This window comes from Bufo bufo, chromosome 2, assembly GCF_905171765.1.
Source record: "Bufo bufo chromosome 2, aBufBuf1.1, whole genome shotgun sequence".
Classification (NCBI taxonomy): domain Eukaryota; kingdom Metazoa; phylum Chordata; class Amphibia; order Anura; family Bufonidae; genus Bufo; species Bufo bufo.
The window spans coordinates 835,976,614-835,995,839 of NC_053390.1; the positions used below are offsets into that span (position 1 = coordinate 835,976,614).

Sequence of the window (19,226 nt, forward strand, 5' to 3'; positions counted from 1 at the left end):
GTTATCTCGGGTGGGCAAGTCCGCGACGTGCGACCACACTTACCCTTTATTAGTGTTGAGCGCGAATATTCGAATATCGAATTTTTTTCGCGAATATCAGCACTTCGCTAATTCGCGAATATTTCGAATATAGTGATATAAATTCGATATTTCGAATATTCGTTATTTTTTTTTTTATATATATTTTTTTATTGTTAGATTTTTTTCTTTCCCACTTCCCTAAAGTTGTTCTTACCTGTCCTTTGGATTCCTGGCTTCCTGGCTGCTCCAGTCAGTGCCCGTTGCCGCTTCTGCCGACTTCCGTGCTCATGGAGCGTCCCCATCACCATGGGAACGTCTCCATATACTAGAATGTACTGTCGGATTTGAGAATTACGTGAAAAATCGCAATTCGATTATTTCAAGTTATAATAATCGAATTTCGATTTTAACTTAGCACTGCTATATTTAATTCTAGCTTAATATGGAATATAGCAGTGCTAAGTTAAAATCGAAATTCGATTATTATAACTTAAATTTTTTTATTTTTTTTATTTTTTTTATTGTTATATTTTTTTCTTTCCCACTTCCCTAAAGTTGTTCTTACCTGTCCTTTGGATTCCTGGCTTCCTGGCTGCTCCAGTCAGTGCCCGTTGCCGCTTCTGCCGACTTCTGTGCTCATGGAGCGTCCCCATCACCATGGGAACGTCTCCATATACTAGAATGTACTGTCGGATTTGAGAATTACGTGAAAAATTCGATTATTTCAAGTTATAATAATCGAATTTCGATTTTAACTTCGCACTGCTATATTCCATATTAGGCTATGGAATATAGCAGTGCTAAGTTAAAATCGAAATTCGATTATTATAACTTGAATTAATCGAATTGCGATTTCAACTTGGACCTGGTTTACTATGGTTGGCTTGGTAGAATTAGCGAATATGACGAATATATTCGTTATATTCCACAAAACGAATATAACGAATGTATTCGTCATATTCCACAAAACGAAGATAACGAAGTATTCTGCATCTTCGTTTTAGCTACCTATTCATCAACTTCGCTAATTCTAGCAATCATATAGGAAAGTTTACTATAGAGACAGCTAAGTTTAATTCGCTATGCGATTATATTACTTAGCTTTTTTTTTTTATAAATAGAATAATTATAATAATTATCAGGTATTATAATTATTCTATTTTTTTTTTTAAAAAGCAGTCATATAATCGCATAGCGAATTAAACTTAGCTGTCTCTATAGTAAACTTTCCTATATGATTGCTAGAATTAGCGAAGTTGACGAATAGGTAGCTAAAACGAAGATGCAGAATACTTCATTATCTTCGTTTTGTGGAATATGACGAATACATTCGTTATATTCGTTTTGTGGAATATAACGAATATATTCGTCATATTCGCTAATTCTACCAAGCCAACCATAGTAAACCAGGTCCAAGTTGAAATCGCAATTCGATTAATTCAAGTTATAATAATCGAATTTCGATTTTAACTTAGCGCTGCTATATTCCATATTAGGCTAGAATTAAATATAGCACTGCTAAGTTAAAATCGAAATTCGATTATTATAACTTGAAATAATCGAATTGCGATTTTTCACGTAATTCTCAAATCCGACAGTACATTCTAGTATATGGAGACGTTCCCATGGTGATGGGGACGCCACATGAGCACGGAAGTCGGCAGAAGCGGCAACGGGCACTGACTGGAGCAGCCAGGAAGACAGGAATCCAAAGGACAGGTAAGAAAAACTTTAGGGAAGTGGGAAAGAAAAAAATATAACAATAAAAAAAATATATATATATTTTTTTTTTTTATAATAATCGAATTTCGATTTTAACTTAGCGCTGCTATATTCCATATTAAGCTAGAATTAATGAATATGGAATATAGCAGTGCTAAGTTAAAATCGAAATTCGATTATTATAACTTGAATTAATCGCATTGCTATTTCAATAGGAGAGTAGCCTTTAAGTTAAAATCGCAATATGCGATTATTTAAATCGCATATTAATCGCGATAACAAGAATAATGACGAATATTCGATTTCGACGAATATAAAACGAATATTCAATCGAATATTCGCAAATTTCGTCGAAATCGAATATGGCACCTGCCGCTCATCACTACCCTTTATATACATGCAGCATACATAGTGTTAAATGTTACTTTGGGTGAACTTACAGTTTTCCCATATCAGTGCAGCCTCATACCCAGGGCTGTGACCCTTTTCCCTGTCAGTTGGGTATTTGTGAGGGGGGTTGTTTATGACCCCGCTACACGGGGCCCCCACCCTCCCCCACCCTTGTGTTTCCTATCTTTCTGGGGTTGTTGGTCTGTTCCGTTTCTTGGCTCAGTATAGGATACTAGACCCCAGTGTTATCCATACACTCATTTAGAGTTTTTTCTGATAGGGTGGTCTAACACAGAAGGTACTGGACAGATGTGACACTGCAGACACCTTCTAGAGAAAAAGTATTGGAAAGCGTTGAAAAGTAAATCGCTGGATATATTAAATTGCTGCCACCGCACAATGATCCTTAAAAGGACTTTTGGGTCTTTGATACGTTATTCCCTGGAATATATTGCGATCCCAATCTCCCTGCACGGTCAGTCCCTTCCTAAGCGCAGCTCTCCCTGACCAGCACTGAGCCGAACCCGCGTCATCGGGTGCGATATAGCGTTCCGGCAGCCAATCACTGTAATGCCAACATGGCCACGGGCAGCCAGGGCAGCATAACAGCCAAGAAACGTGCGGGAAGGAGACTCGAGCATGGCGCTCGAGCACATGTGGTACTCGGCCGAGTAAAGCCATGTACCGAGCATAGCAATGCTCGAGCCGAACGGGTATTCGCCTGAGCATGCTCGCTCAACACTACACTGTACCACCAGGGGCATTATAGATACCACTGCACCACCAGGGACATTATAGATACCACTGCACCACCAGGGACATTATAGATACCACTGCACCACCAGGGACATTACAGATACCACTGCACCACCAGGGGCATTATAGATACCACTGTACCACCAGGGGCATTATAGATACCACTGTACCACCAGGAGCATTATAGATACCACTGTACCACCAGGGGCATTATAGATACCACTGTACCACCAGGGGCATTATAGATACCACTGCACCACCAGGGACATTATAGATACCACTGTACCACCAGGGGCATTATAGATACCACTGCACCACCAGGGACATTATAGATACCACTGTACCACCAGGGGCATTATAGATACCACTGTACCACCAGGGGCATTATAGATACCACTGTACCAACAGGGGCATTATAGATACCACTGTACCACCAGGGGCATTATAGATACCACTGTACCACCAGGGGCATTATAGATACCACTGTACCACCAGGGGCATTATAGATACCACTGTACCACCAGGGGCATTATAGATACCACTGTACCACCAGGGGCATTATAGATACCACTGTACCACCAGGGGCATTATAGATACCACTGCACCACCAGGGACATTATAGATACCACTGTACCACCAGGGGCATTATAGATACCACTGCACCACCAGGGACATTATAGATACCACTGCACCACCAGGGGCATTATAGCTACCACTGTACCACCAGGGGCATTATAGATACCACTGTACCACCAGGGGCATTATAGATACCACTGTACCACCAGGGGCATTATAGATACCACTGTACCAACAGGGGCATTATAGATACCACTGTACCACCAGGGGCATTATAGATACCACTGTACCACCAGGGGCATTATAGATACCACTGTACCACCAGGGGCATTATAGATACCACTGTACCACCAGGGGCATTATAGATACCACTGTACCACCAGGGGCATTATAGATACCACTGTACCACCAGGGGCATTATAGATACCACTGCACCACCAGGGACATTATAGATACCACTGTACCACCAGGGGCATTATAGATACCACTGCACCACCAGGGACATTATAGATACCACTGTACCACCAGGGGCATTATAGCTACCACTGTACCACCAGGGGCATTATAGATACCACTGTACCAACAGGGGCATTATAGATACCACTGTACCACCAGGGGCATTATAGATACCACTGTACCACCAGGGGCATTATAGATACCACTGTACCACCAGGGGCATTATAGATACCACTGTACCACCAGGGGCATTATAGATACCACTGTACCACCAGGGACATTACAGATACCACTGTACCACCAGGGACATTACAGATACCACTGTACCACCAGGGACATTACAGATACCACTGCACCACCAGGGACATTATAGATACCACTGTACCACCAGGGACATTATAGATACCACTGCACCACCAGGGACATTATAGATACCACTGCACCACCAGGGACATTATAGATACCACTGTACCACCAGGGGCATTATAGATACCACTGTACCACCAGGGACATTATAGATACCACTGCACCACCAGGGACATTATAGATACCACTGTACCACCAGGGACATTATAGATACCACTGTACCACCAGGGACATTACAGATACCACTCTACCACCAGGGACATTACAGATACCACTGTACCACCAGGGACATTATAGATACCACTGCACCACCAGGGACATTATAGATACCACTGCACCACCAGGGACATTATAGATACCACTGTACCACCAGGGACATTATAGATACCACTGCACCACCAGGGACATTATAGATACCACTGTACCACCAGGGACATTATAGATACCACTGTACCACCAGGGGCATTATAGATACCACTGTACCACCAGGGACATTATAGATACCACTGCACCACCAGGGACATTATAGATACCACTGTACCACCAGGAACATTATAGATACCACTGTACCACCAGGGACATTATAGATACCACTGTACCACCAGGGGCATTATAGATACCACTGTACCACCAGGGGCATTATAGATACCACTGCACCACCAGGGGCATTATAGATACCACTGGATTCCAGGGTACCAAGAATATTAAGGAAGCCTCAGGGTCACCATATTCAGTGCCATCCTCATGACATCTCCACAATGGGACAAATATTCCTGGATGAAGAATCATATGAAACCCTCCCAGGACACCCATCAGTTGACATCATTTTATTAATATAATATCATCATTCATGAGATACAGGCTGAGGAACCGACCAATGTCCGGCAGAGAATACTGACCGGGGGCTTCCTACTCGCGGACCACCCTTATGCTGGGATGTCATATTGATAGACAAGGAACCTGAAGTCAAGGAATCTACCGAGGACACCTTGAGGGTGAAAGCTGTGCGTCTGCCTGAACCCGAGCTTCTCGTACATTATGGTGGCGTTCCTCTGTGGTAACGTGGTGCTCAGGACCACGGCCTCGCAGCCTCTCTTCCGGGCAAAGTCAATAAGCCTCCTGCATAGCACTTTGCCGATCCCTCTGCCTCGGTGATGTTTGGCCACCGAGAGTCGTTTTAGTTCCAGATGTTTTTCTCCTCCGGGGTCAGAAGAAGGGAGAGCAGCCACCGTCCCTATGACCTCACCCCCCGTGGACTCTGCCACCCAGAAGCAGTAACCGTCCCGCTGCAGGTAATATTTATTAATGTCCAACATGTCGTCAGAGAGGACGTAATCTATGTAGGACGTGTACATGTACCGGGAACAGAACCACAACGCCACCACGGCTGTGGTAACCAGAAGGACGGACATAGTAACAGACACAAGGTTTAGCGCAGGAAGGGTTAACACAACCAATATCGGAAGCCAGATTTGTGGCTGGTGCATTGCATGGCGAAAAGCTATGTTGGCATGCTCTACAAGTCCCTGGGCGAACATGTCCCTCGCCACATCGCCGTCGGAGTCCTTATAGAGTCGGAGAAAGTAGTCAGACATGTCTCTGCAAGAAAGAGGAAAGTGTAACCAAGCAAAGGAAATGCATCGTTAAAGGGAAGGTTCAGGTCTATGTGGGTAAAGCTTCGCCAGAAACATTCTGTAGTAGAGGGTCTGTTACACAGCTGAGGGTCTGTTACAAGTGTATCTAGTCTAAGCCATTACCTGTGAGGACACCAGCCCAGACTTCAGGACCAGGCAGAGATTAGCACCGCTGCTTTCTTTCCAATGTTCCCGAAGTCACAATGATCGTTGGTTCTTTGCTGAGGGGTGAGGGGTATGAACACTGCTGAACCTCCTCCATAAAATGCAGACTGGTGACAATATGTAGCTAATTATTCACAAGACTATGGCAGGAGATTAACATTCCACCTACTTAGTACAAAAGCCAAAGTAATAAAAACAGCTCCTGACTTTTCCACAGATTTACACCTATTTGGAAAATATAAAAAAAACAGCTGCTCATATTGAGAGCTCTGACAGTAAAGATTCAACTCCTGAGATAACTATTTCATAAGATACCCAGTAAAGAACCAGCTCCTGAGATGACTGCTCCACAGACTCACAGCTCTTACAGTAAAGAACCATCTCCTGAGGTTAATTCTCCACAGACTCACAGCTCTTACAGTAAAGAACCAGTTCCTGAGATGACTATTCCACAGACTAACAGCTCTTACAGTAAAGAACCAGCTCCTGAGGTGACTGCTCCACAGACTCACAGCTCTTACAGTAAAGAACCAGCTCCTGAGATGACTGCTCCACAGACTCACATCTCTTACAGTAAAGAACCAGCTCCTGAGGTGACTGCTCCACAGACTCACAGCTCTTACAGTAAAGAACCAGCTCCTGAGATGACTATTCCACAGACTCACAGCTCTTACAGTAAAGAACCAGCTCCTGAGGTGACTGCTCCACAGACTCACAGCTCTTACAGTAAAGAACCAGCTCCTGAGATGACTGCTCCACAGATTCACAGCTCTTACAGTAAAGAACCAGCTCCTGAGGTGACTGCTCCACAGACTCACAGCTCTTACAGTAAAGAACCAGCTCCTGAGATGACTGCTCCACAGACTCACATCTCTTACAGTAAAGAACCAGCTCCTGAGATGACTATTCCACAGACTCACAGCTCTTACAGTAAAGAACCACATCCTGAGGTGACTGCTCCACAGAATCACAGCTCTTACAGTAAAGAACCAGCTCCTGAGATGACTGCTCCACAGACTCACATCTCTTACAGTAAAGAACCAGCTCCTGAGATGACTGCTCCACAGAATCACAGCTCTTACAGTAAAGAACCAGCTCCTGAGATGACTGCTCCACAGAATCACAGCTCTTACAGTAAAGAACCAGCTCCTGAGATGACTGCTCCACAGACTCACATCTCTTACAGTAAAGAACCAGCTCCTGAGATGACTATTCCACAGACTCACAGCTCTTACAGTAAAGAACCAGCTCCTGAGATGACTGCTCCACAGACTCACAGCTCTTACAGTAAAGAACCAGCTCCTGAGATGACTATTCCACAGAATCACAGCTCTTACAGTAAAGAACCAGCTCCTGAGGTGACTGCTCCACAGACTCACAGCTCTTACAGTAAAGAACCAGCTCCTGAGATTACTATTCCACAGAATCACAGCTCTTACAGTAAAGAACCAGCTCCTGAGGTGACTGTTCCAGAATCACAGCTCTTACAGTAAAGAACCATCTCCTGAGATGACTATTCCACAGAATCACAGCTCTTACAGTAAACAACCGGCTCCTGAGATGACTGCTCCACAGACTCACAGCTCTTACAGTAAAGAACCAGCTCCTGAGATGACTGCTCCACAGATTCACAGCTCTTACAGTAAAGAACCAGCTCCTGAGATGACTGCTCCACAGAATCACAGCTCTTACAGTAAAGAACCAGCTCCTGAGGTGACTGCTCCACAGACTCACAGCTCTTACAGTAAAGAACCAGCTCCTGAGATGACTGCTCCACAGACTCACAGCTCTTACAGTAAAGAACCGGCTCCTGAGATGACTGCTCCACAGACTCACAGCTCTTACAGTAAAGAACCAGCTCCTGAGATGACTATTCGACAGACTAACAGCTCTTACAGTAAAGAACCGGCTCCTGAGGTGACTGCTCCACAGACTCACATCTCTTACAGTAAAGAACCAGCTCCTGAGATGACTATTCGACAGACTAACAGCTCTTACAGTAAAGAACCGGCTCCTGAGATGACTGCTCCACAGACTCACATCTCTTACAGTAAAGAACCAGCTCCTGAGATGACTGCTCCACAGACTCACAGCTCTTACAGTAAAGAACCAGCTCCTGAGATGACTGCTCCACAGAATCACAGCTCTTACAGTAAAGAACCGGCTCCTGAGGTGACTGCTCCACAGACTCACATCTCTTACAGTAAAGAACCAGCTGCTGAGATAACTGCTCCACAGACTCACAGCTCTTACAGTAAAGAACCAGCTCCTGAGATGACTGCTCCACAGACTCACAGCTCTTACAGTAAAGAACCGGCTCCTGAGATGACTGCTCCACAGACTCACAGCTCTTACAGTAAAGAACCAGCTCCTGAGATGACTGCTCCACAGAATCACAGCTCTTACAGTAAAGAACCAGCTCCTGAGGTGACTGCTCCACAGAATCACAGCTCTTACAGTAAAGAACCGGCTCCTGAGATGACTATGCCACAGACTCACAGCTCTTACAGTAAAGAACCAGCTCCTGAGGTGACTGCTCCACAGACTCACAGCTCTTACAGTAAAGAACCAGCTCCTGAGATGACTGCTCCACAGACTCACATCTCTTACAGTAAAGAACCGGCTCCTGAGGTGACTGCTCCACAGACTCACAGCTCTTACAGTAAAGAACCAGCTCCTGAGGTGACTGCTCCACAGAATCACAGCTCTTACAGTAAAGAACCAGCTCCTGAGGTGACTGCTCCACAGAATCACAGCTCTTACAGTAAAGAACCGGCTCCTGAGATGACTATGCCACAGACTCACAGCTCTTACAGTAAAGAACCAGCTCCTGAGGTGACTGCTCCACAGACTCACAGCTCTTACAGTAAAGAACCAGCTCCTGAGGTGACTGCTCCACAGATTCACAGCTCTTACAGTAAAGAACCAGCTCCTGAGGTGACTGCTCCACAGACTCACAGCTCTTACAGTAAAGAACCAGCTCCTGAGATGACTGCTCCACAGAATCACAGCTCTTACAGTAAAGAACCAGCTCCTGAGGTGACTGCTCCACAGAATCACAGCTCTTACAGTAAAGAACCGGCTCCTGAGATGACTATGCCACAGACTCACAGCTCTTACAGTAAAGAACCAGCTCCTGAGGTGACTGCTCCACAGACTCACAGCTCTTACAGTAAAGAACCAGCTCCTGAGATGACTGCTCCACAGACTCACATCTCTTACAGTAAAGAACCAGCTCCTGAGGTGACTGCTCCACAGAATCACAGCTCTTACAGTAAAGAACCAGCTCCTGAGGTGACTGCTCCACAGAATCACAGCTCTTACAGTAAAGAACCGGCTCCTGAGATGACTATGCCACAGACTCACAGCTCTTACAGTAAAGAACCAGCTCCTGAGGTGACTGCTCCACAGACTCACAGCTCTTACAGTAAAGAACCAGCTCCTGAGATGACTGCTCCACAGACTCACATCTCTTACAGTAAAAGAACCAGCTCCTGAGGTGACTGCTCCACAGACTCACAGCTCTTACAGTAAAGAACCAGCTCCTGAGGTGACTGCTCCACAGAATCACAGCTCTTACAGTAAAGAACCAGCTCCTGAGGTGACTGCTCCACAGAATCACAGCTCTTACAGTAAAGAACCGGCTCCTGAGATGACTATGCCACAGACTCACAGCTCTTACAGTAAAGAACCAGCTTCTGAGGTGACTGCTCCACAGACTCACAGCTCTTACAGTAAAGAACCAGCTCCTGAGATGACTGCTCCACAGACTCACAGCTCTTACAGTAAAGAACCAGCTCCTGAGATGACTGCTCCACAGACTCACATCTCTTACAGTAAAGAACCAGCTCCTGAGGTGACTGCTTCACAGAATCACAGCTCTTACAGTAAAGAACCAGCTCCTGAGGTGACTGCTCCACAGAATCACAGCTCTTACAGTAAAGAACCGGCTCCTGAGATGACTGCTCCACAGACTCACAGCTCTTACAGTAAAGAACCAGCTCCTGAGGTGACTGCTCCACAGACTCACATCTCTTACAGTAAAGAACCAGCTCCTGAGATGACTGCTCCACAGAATCACAGCTCTTACAGTAAAGAACCAGCTCCTGAGGTGACTGCTCCACAGAATCACAGCTCTTACAGTAAAGAACCAGCTCCTGAGGTGACTGCTCCACAGATTCACAGCTCTTACAGTAAAGAACCAGCTCCTGAGATGACTGCTCCACAGACTCACAGCTCTTACAGTAAAGAACCAGCTCCTGAGATGACTGCTCCACAGACTCACAGCTCTTACAGTAAAGAACCAGCTCCTGAGGTGACTGCTCCACAGACTCACAGCTCTTACAGTAAAGAACCAGCTCCTTAGATGACTGCTCCACAGACTCACAGCTCTTACAGTAAAGAACCAGCTCCTGAGATGACTGCTCCACAGAATCACAGCTCTTACAGTAAAGAACCAGCTCCTGAGGTGACTGCTCCACAGAATCACAGCTCTTACAGTAAAGAACCAGCTCCAGAGATGACTGCTCCACAGAATCACAGCTCTTACAGTAAAGAACCAGCTCCTGAGGTGACTGCTCCACAGAATCACAGCTCTTACAGTAAAGAACCGGCTCCTGAGATGACTATGCCACAGACTCACAGCTCTTACAGTAAAGAACCAGCTCCTGAGGTGACTGCTCCACAGACTCACATCTCTTACAGTAAAGAACCAGCTCCTGAGATGACTGCTCCACAGAATCACAGCTCTTACAGTAAAGAACCAGCTCCGGAGGTGACTGCTCCACAGACTCACAGCTCTTACAGTAAAGAACCAGCTCCTGAGGTGACTGCTCCACAGACTCACAGCTCTTACAGTAAAGAACCAGCTCCTGAGGTGACTATGCCACAGACTCACAGCTCTTACAGTAAAGAACCAGCTCCTGAGGTGACTGCTCCACAGATTCACAGCTCTTACAGTAGAGAACCAGCTCCTGAGGTGACTGCTCCACAGACTCACAGCTCTTACAGTAAAGAACCAGCTCCTGAGGTGACTGCTCCACAGACTCACAGCTCTTACAGTAAAGAACCAGCTCCTGAGATGACTGCTCCACAGACTCACAGCTCTTACAGTAAAGAACCAGCTCCTGAGATGACTGCTCCACAGACTCACATCTCTTACAGTAAAGAACCAGCTCCTGAGGTGACTGCTCCACAGAATCACAGCTCTTACAGTAAAGAACCAGCTCCTGAGGTGACTGCTCCACAGAATCACAGCTCTTACAGTAAAGAACCGGCTCCTGAGATGACTGCTCCACAGACTCACAGCTCTTACAGTAAAGAACCAGCTCCTGAGGTGACTGCTCCACAGAATCACAGCTCTTACAGTAAAGAACCAGCTCCTGAGGTGACTGCTCCACAGAATCACAGCTCTTACAGTAAAGAACCAGCTCCTGAGATGACTGCTCCACAGACTCACAGCTCTTACAGTAAAGAACCAGCTCCTGAGGTGACTGCTCCACAGACTCACAGCTCTTACAGTAAAGAACCAGCTCCTGAGGTGACTGCTCCACAGATTCACAGCTCTTACAGTAGAGAACCAGCTCCTGAGGTGACTGCTCCACAGACTCACAGCTCTTACAGTAAAGAACCAGCTCCTGAGGTGACTGCTCCACAGACTCACAGCTCTTACAGTAAAGAACCAGCTCCTGAGATGACTGCTCCACAGACTCACAGCTCTTACAGTAAAGAACCAGCTCCTGAGATGACTGCTCCACAGACTCACAGCTCTTACAGTAAAGAACCAGCTCCTGAGGTGACTGCTCCAAAGACTCACAGCTCTTACAGTAAAGAACCAGCTCCTGAGATGACTGCTCCACAGACTCACAGCTCTTACAGTAAAGAACCAGCTCCTGAGGTGACTGCTCCACAGACTCACAGCTCTTACAGTAAAGAACCAGCTCCTGAGATAACTGCTCCACAGACTCACAGCTCTTACAGTAAAGAACCAGCTCCTGAGGTGACTGTTCCAGAATCATGGGAGAATACTGGTCCTGCCTTTACTGCCCCCTGCTGGGCGGTACTGACTACTGCACAATGAAAACTATAGCAGTCACTCGATGGTTAACCATTGCTCCTCTTTGCCACTCCTTCTCAGGCTGATATTTAACCCCTTGTGGGCTCGGCTATAAGTCTTGAGGTCTGGGGGTCTGTCTATAGGGGGGTCCCTGTCCTGTATTCTCCTAGAAGTAGTACGTACCCTGGGAGTTGTAGTCAGTGAGGCTCTTCCTCTTCCTCTGTGCATGGACTGCAGGCGGGGACTCTGCCAGCCTGGAAGTAATCTGCAGCATTAACCCCTTAGTCACCGGAGTCCACAGTCCACCAATAGCAGAGGGACCTCCTGACACGCGCCAAAGTCCCACCACCCGGGTGTCCTGGTGAAGCAGCCGCTCCTGCAGGGGGCACACGGCTGACGCCCCTCAATCACGGTGGCGGGTGAGCTGACAGGGGGTGCCGATGCAGCAGGGGCAGAGATACAGCTGAACTGTAGGTGTAGCAGAGCTGAGATGTGACTGAAAGGTGCTGTGCACCTGCAATGATAGAGAGTTCAACACATTTGGTATAGCAGAGCTGAGGTAGTGCTGCACAGAGCAGAGCTGAGGTAGTGCTGCACAGAGCAGAGCTGAGGTAGTGCTGCACAGAGCAGAGCTGAGGTAGTGCTGCACAGAGCAGAGCTGAGGTAGTGCTGCACAGAGCAGAGCTGAGGTAGTGCTGCACAGTGCAGAGATGTGGATGTTCAGTGATGAAGCAGAGTCGGATAAATCTGTTGTAACAGCCCATAACAGTGCCATCCACAGACCCCCCAGCCCATAACAGTGCCATCCACAGACCCCCCAGCCCATAACAGTGCCATCCACAGACCCCCCAGCCCATAACAGTGCCATCCACAGACCCCCCAGCCCATAACAGTGCCATCTACAGACCCCCCAGCCCATAACAGTGCCATCCACAGACCCCCCAGCCCATAACAGTGCCATCCACAGACCTTCCAGCCCATAACAGTGCCATCTACAGACCCCCCACCCCATAACAGTGCCATCCACAGACCCCCCAGCCCATAACAGTGCCATCCACAGACCCCCCAGCCCATAACAGTGCCATCCACAGACCTTCCAGCCCATAACAGTGCCATCTACAGACCCCCCACCCCATAACAGTGCCATCCACAGACCCCCCCAGCCCATAACAGTGCCATCCACAGACCCCCCCAGCACATAACAGTGCCATCCACAGACCCCCCAGCCCATAACAGTGCCATCCACAGACCCCCCCCAGCCCATAACAGTGCCATCCACAGACCCCCCCAGCCCATAACAGTGCCATCCACAGACCCCCCCACCCCATAACAGTGCCATCCACAGACCCCCCCACCCCATAACAGTGCCATCCACAGACCCCCCACCCCTTAACAGTGCCATCCACAGACCCCCCCACCCCTTAACAGTGCCATCCACAGACCCCCCAGCCCATAACAGTGCCATCCACAGACCCCCCAGCCCATAACAGTGCCATCCACAGACCCCCCAGCCCATAACAGTGCCATCTACAGACCCCCCACCCCTTAACAGTGCCATCCACAGACCCCCCAGCCCATAACAGTGCCATCCACAGACCCCCCAGCTCATAACAGTGCCATCCACAGACCCCCCACCCCATAACAGTGCCATCCACAGACCCCCCAGCCCATAACAGTGCCATCCACAGACACCCCACCCCATAACAGTGCCATCTACAGACACCCCACCCCATAACAGTGCCATCTACAGATCCCCCACCTCATAACAATGCCATCCACAGACACCCCAGCCCATAACAGTGCCATCCACAGACACCCCCACCCCATAACAGTGCCATCCACAGACACCCCCACCCCATAACAGTGCCATCCACAGATCCCCCCAGCCCATAACAGTGCCATCCACAGACCCCGCAGCCCATAACAGTGCCATCCACAGACCCCCCCACCCCTTAACAGTGCCATCCACAGACCCCCCAGCCCATAACAGTGCCATCCACTGCCCCCCCCCCCAGCCCATAACAGTGCCATCCACAGACCCCCCACCCCTTAACAGTGCCATCCACAGACCCCCCACCCCTTAACAGTGCCATCCACAGACCCCCCAGCCCATAACAGTGCCATCCACAGACCCCCCAGCCCATAACAGTGCCATCTACAGACCCCCCACCCCTTAACAGTGCCATCCACAGACCCCCCAGCCCATAACAGTGCCATCCACAGACCCCCCAGCCCATAACAGTGCCATCCACAGACCCCCCAGCCCATAACAGTGCCATCCACAGACCCCCCACCCCTTAACAGTGCCATCCACAGACCCCCCAGCCCATAACAGTGCCATCCACAGACCCCCCACCCCATAACAGTGCCATCCACAGACCCCCCAGCCCATAACAGTGCCATCCACAGACCCCCCACCCCATAACAGTGCTATCCACAGACCCCCCACCCCTTAACAGTGCCATCCACAGACCCCCCCAGCCCATAACAGTGCCATCCACAGACCCCCCCACCCTATAACAGTGCCATCCACAGACCCCCCAAGCCCATAACAATGCCATCCACAGACCCCCCCAGCCCATAACAGTGCCATCCACAGACCCCCCACCCCTTAACAGTGCCATCCACAGACCCCCCAGCCCATAACAGTGCCATCCACAGACCCCCCAGCCCATAACAGTGCCATCCACAGACCCCCCACCCCATAACAATGCCATCCACAGACCCCCCCACCCTATAACAATGCCATCCACAGACCCCCCAGCCCATAACAGTGCCATCCACAGACCCCCCAGTCCATAACAGTGCCATCCACAGACCTTCCAGCCCATAACAGTGCCATCCACAGACCCCACAGCCCATAACAGTGTCATCCACAGACCCCCAGTCCATAACAGTGCCATCCACAGACACCCCACCCCTTAACAGTGCCATCCACAGACCCCCCAAGCCCATAACAATGCCATCCACAGACCCCCCCAGCCCTTAACAGTGCCATCCACAGACCCCCCACCCCTTAACAGTGCCATCCACAGACCCCCCCACCCCTTAACAGTGCCATCCACAGACCCCCCAGCCCATAACAGTGCCATCCACAGACCCCCCAGCCCATAACAGTGCCATCCACAGCCCCCCCCCAGCACATAACAGTGCCATCCACAGACCCCCCCCAGCCCATAACAGTGCCATCCACAGACCCCCCAGCCCATAACAATGCCATCCACAGACCCCCCAGCCCATAACAGTGCCATCCACAGACCCCCCACCCCATAACAATGCCATCCACAGACCCCCCCACCCTATAACAATGCCATCCACAGACCCCCCAGCCCATAACAGTGCCATCCACAGACCTTCCAGCCCATAACAGTGCCATCCACAGACCCCCCAGCCCATAACAGTGCCATCCACAGACCCCCCCACCCCATAACAGTGCCATCCACAGACCCCCCAGCCCATAACAGTGCCATCCACAGACCCCCCAGCCCATAACAGTGCCATCCACAGACCCCCCAGCCCATAACAGTGCCATCTACAGACCCCCCACCCCTTAACAGTGCCATCCACAGACCCCCCAGCCCATAACAGTGCCATCCACAGACCCCCCAGCCCATAACAGTGCCATCCACAGACCCCCCAGCCCATAACAGTGCCATCCACAGACCCCCCAGCCCATAACAGTGCCATCCACAGACCCCCCAGCCCATAACAGTGCCATCCACAGACCCCCCACCCCTTAACAGTGCCATCCACAGACCCCCCAGCCCATAACAGTGCCATCCACAGACCCCCCACCCCATAACAGTGCTATCCACAGACCCCCCACCCCTTAACAGTGCCATCCACAGACCCCCCCAGCCCATAACAGTGCCATCCACAGACCCCCCCACCCTATAACAGTGCCATCCACAGACCCCCCAAGCCCATAACAATGCCATCCACAGACCCCCCCAGCCCATAACAGTGCCATCCACAGACCCCCCACCCCTTAACAGTGCCATCCACAGACCCCCCAGCCCATAACAGTGCCATCCACAGACCCCCCAGCCCATAACAGTGCCATCCACAGACCCCCCACCCCATAACAATGCCATCCACAGACCCCCCCACCCTATAACAATGCCATCCACAGACCCCCCAGCCCATAACAGTGCCATCCACAGACCCCCCAGTCCATAACAGTGCCATCCACAGACCTTCCAGCCCATAACAGTGCCATCCACAGACCCCACAGCCCATAACAGTGTCATCCACAGACCCCCAGTCCATAACAGTGCCATCCACAGACACCCCACCCCTTAACAGTGCCATCCACAGACCCCCCAAGCCCATAACAATGCCATCCACAGACCCCCCCAGCCCTTAACAGTGCCATCCACAGACCACCCACCCCTTAACAGTGCCATCCACAGACCCCCCCACCCCTTAACAGTGCCATCCACAGACCCCCCAGCCCATAACAGTGCCATCCACAGACCCCCCAGCCCATAACAGTGCCATCCACAGACCCCCCCCAGCACATAACAGTGCCATCCACAGACCCCCCCCAGCCCATAACAGTGCCATCCACAGACCCCCCAGCCCATAACAATGCCATCCACAGACCCCCCAGCCCATAACAGTGCCATCCACAGACCCCCCACCCCATAACAATGCCATCCACAGCCCCCCCCACCCTATAACAATGCCATCCACAGACCCCCCAGCCCATAACAGTGCCATCCACAGACCTTCCAGCCCATAACAGTGCCATCCACAGACCCCCCAGCCCATAACAGTGCCATCCACAGACCCCCCCACCCCATAACAGTGCCATCCACAGACCCCCCAGCCCATAACAGTGCCATCCACAGACCCCCCAGCCCATAACAGTGCCATCCACAGACCCCCCAGCCCATAACAGTGCCATCTACAGACCCCCCACCCCTTAACAGTGCCATCCACAGACCCCCCAGCCCATAACAGTGCCATCCACAGACCCCCCAGCCCATAACAGTGCCATCCACAGACCCCCCAGCCCATAACAGTGCCATCCACAGACCCCCCACCCCATAACAGTGCCATCCACAGACCCCCCAGCCCATAACAGTGCCATCCACAGACACCCCACCCCATAACAGTGCCATCTACAGACACCCCACCCCATAACAGTGCCATCTACAGATCCCCCACCTCATAACAATGCCATCCACAGATCCCCCCAGCCCATAACAGTGCCATCCACAGACACCCCAGCCCATAACAGTGCCATCCACAGACACCCCCACCCCATAACAGTGCCATCCACAGACACCCCCACCCCATAACAGTGCCATCCACAGATCCCCCCAGCCCATAACAGTGCCATCCACAGACCCCGCAGCCCATAACAGTGCCATCCACAGACCCCCCCACCCCTTAACAGTGCCATCCACAGACCCCCCAGCCCATAACAGTGCCATCCACTGACCCCCCCCCCAGCCCATAACAGTGCCATCCACAGACCCCCCACCCCTTAACAGTGCCATCTACAGACCCCCCACCCCTTAACAGTGCCATCCACAGACCCCCCAGCCCATAACAGTGCCATCCACAGACCCCCCAGCCCATAACAGTGCCATCCACAGACCCCCCAGCCCATAACAGTGCCATCTACAGACCCCCCACCCCTTAACAGTGCCATCCACAGACCCCCCAGCCCATAACAGTGCCATCCACAGACCCCCCAGCCCATAACAGTGCCATCCACAGACCCCCCAGCCCATAACAGTGCCATCCACAGACCCCCCACCCCTTAACAGTGCCATCCACAGACCCCCCAGCCCATAACAGTGCCATCCACAGACCCCCCACCCCATAACAGTGCTATCCACAGACCCCCCACCCCTTAACAGTGCCATCCACAGACCCCCCCAGCCCATAACAGTGCCATCCACAGACCCCCCCACCCTATAACAGTGCCATCCACAGACCCCCCAAGCCCATAACAATGCCATCCACAGACCCCCCCAGCCCATAACAGTGCCATCCACAGACCCCCCACCCCTTAACAGTGCCATCCACAGACCCCCCAGCCCATAACAGTGCCATCCACAGACCCCCCAGCCCATAACAGTGCCATCCACAGACCCCCCACCCCATAACAATGCCATCCACAGACCCCCCCACCCTATAACAATGCCATCCACAGACCCCCCAGCCCATAACAGTGCCATCCACAGACCCCCCAGCCCATAACAGTGCCATCCACAGACCCCCCAGCCCATAACAGTGCCATCCACAGACCCCCCACCCCATAACAGTGCCATCCACAGACCCCCCAGCCCATAACAGTGCCATCCACAGACACCCCACCCCATAACAGTGCCATCTACAGACACCCCACCCCATAACAGTGCCATCTACAGATCCCCCACCTCATAACAATGCCATCCACAGATCCCCCCAGCCCATAACAGTGCCATCCACAGACACCCCAGCCCATAACAGTGCCATCCACAGACACCCCCACCCCATAACAGTGCCATCCACAGACACCCCCACCCCATAACAGTGCCATCCACAGATCCCCCCAGCCCATAACAGTGCCATCCACAGACCCCGCAGCCCATAACAGTGCCATCCACAGACCCCCCCACCCCTTAACAGTGCCATCCACAGACCCCCCAGCCCATAACAGTGCCATCCACTGACCCCCCCCCAGCCCATAACAGTGCCATCCACAGACCCCCCACCCCTTAACAGTGCCATCCACAGACCCCCCACCCCTTAACAGTGCCATCCACAGACCCCCCAGCCCATAACAGTGCCATCCACAGACCCCCCAGCCCATATCAGTGCCATCCACAGACCCCCCAGCCCATAACAGTGCCATCCACAGACCCCCCAGCCCATAACAGTGCCATCTACAGACCCCCCACCCCTTAACAGTGCCATCCACAGACCCCCCAGCCCATAACAGTGCCATCCACAGACCCCCCAGCCCATAACAGTGCCATCCACAGACCCCCCAGCCCATAACAGTGCCATCCACAGACCCCCCACCCCTTAACAGTGCCATCCACAGACCCCCCAGCCCATAACAGTGCCATCCACAGACCCCCCAC

The 19,226-nt window shown here is 50.9% G+C and overlaps 2 protein-coding genes across 2 annotated transcripts in view; both read right to left on the minus strand.

Moving 5' to 3' along the window:
• Positions 1–6,483, minus strand: part of LOC120990549 (probable N-acetyltransferase CML1) — a 23,756-nt gene extending 17,273 nt beyond the window's left edge. Inside the window, exon 1 of the mRNA XM_040419431.1 lies at positions 6,045–6,483. The gene's annotated coding sequence lies outside the window, so the exon portion shown is untranslated. The remainder of the gene's footprint in view (positions 1–6,044) is intronic.
• Positions 5,090–12,367, minus strand: LOC120990551 (N-acetyltransferase 8-like). The gene is made up of 2 exons (XM_040419432.1): positions 12,325–12,367; positions 5,090–5,886 (listed from the first exon to the last, which is right to left on the minus strand). The coding sequence occupies exon 2, from the start codon at positions 5,880–5,882 to the stop codon at positions 5,214–5,216; it is 669 nt and encodes a 222-aa protein (XP_040275366.1). The 5' UTR covers positions 5,883–5,886; positions 12,325–12,367; the 3' UTR covers positions 5,090–5,213.
• Positions 12,368–19,226: the final 6,859 nt, after the last annotated feature.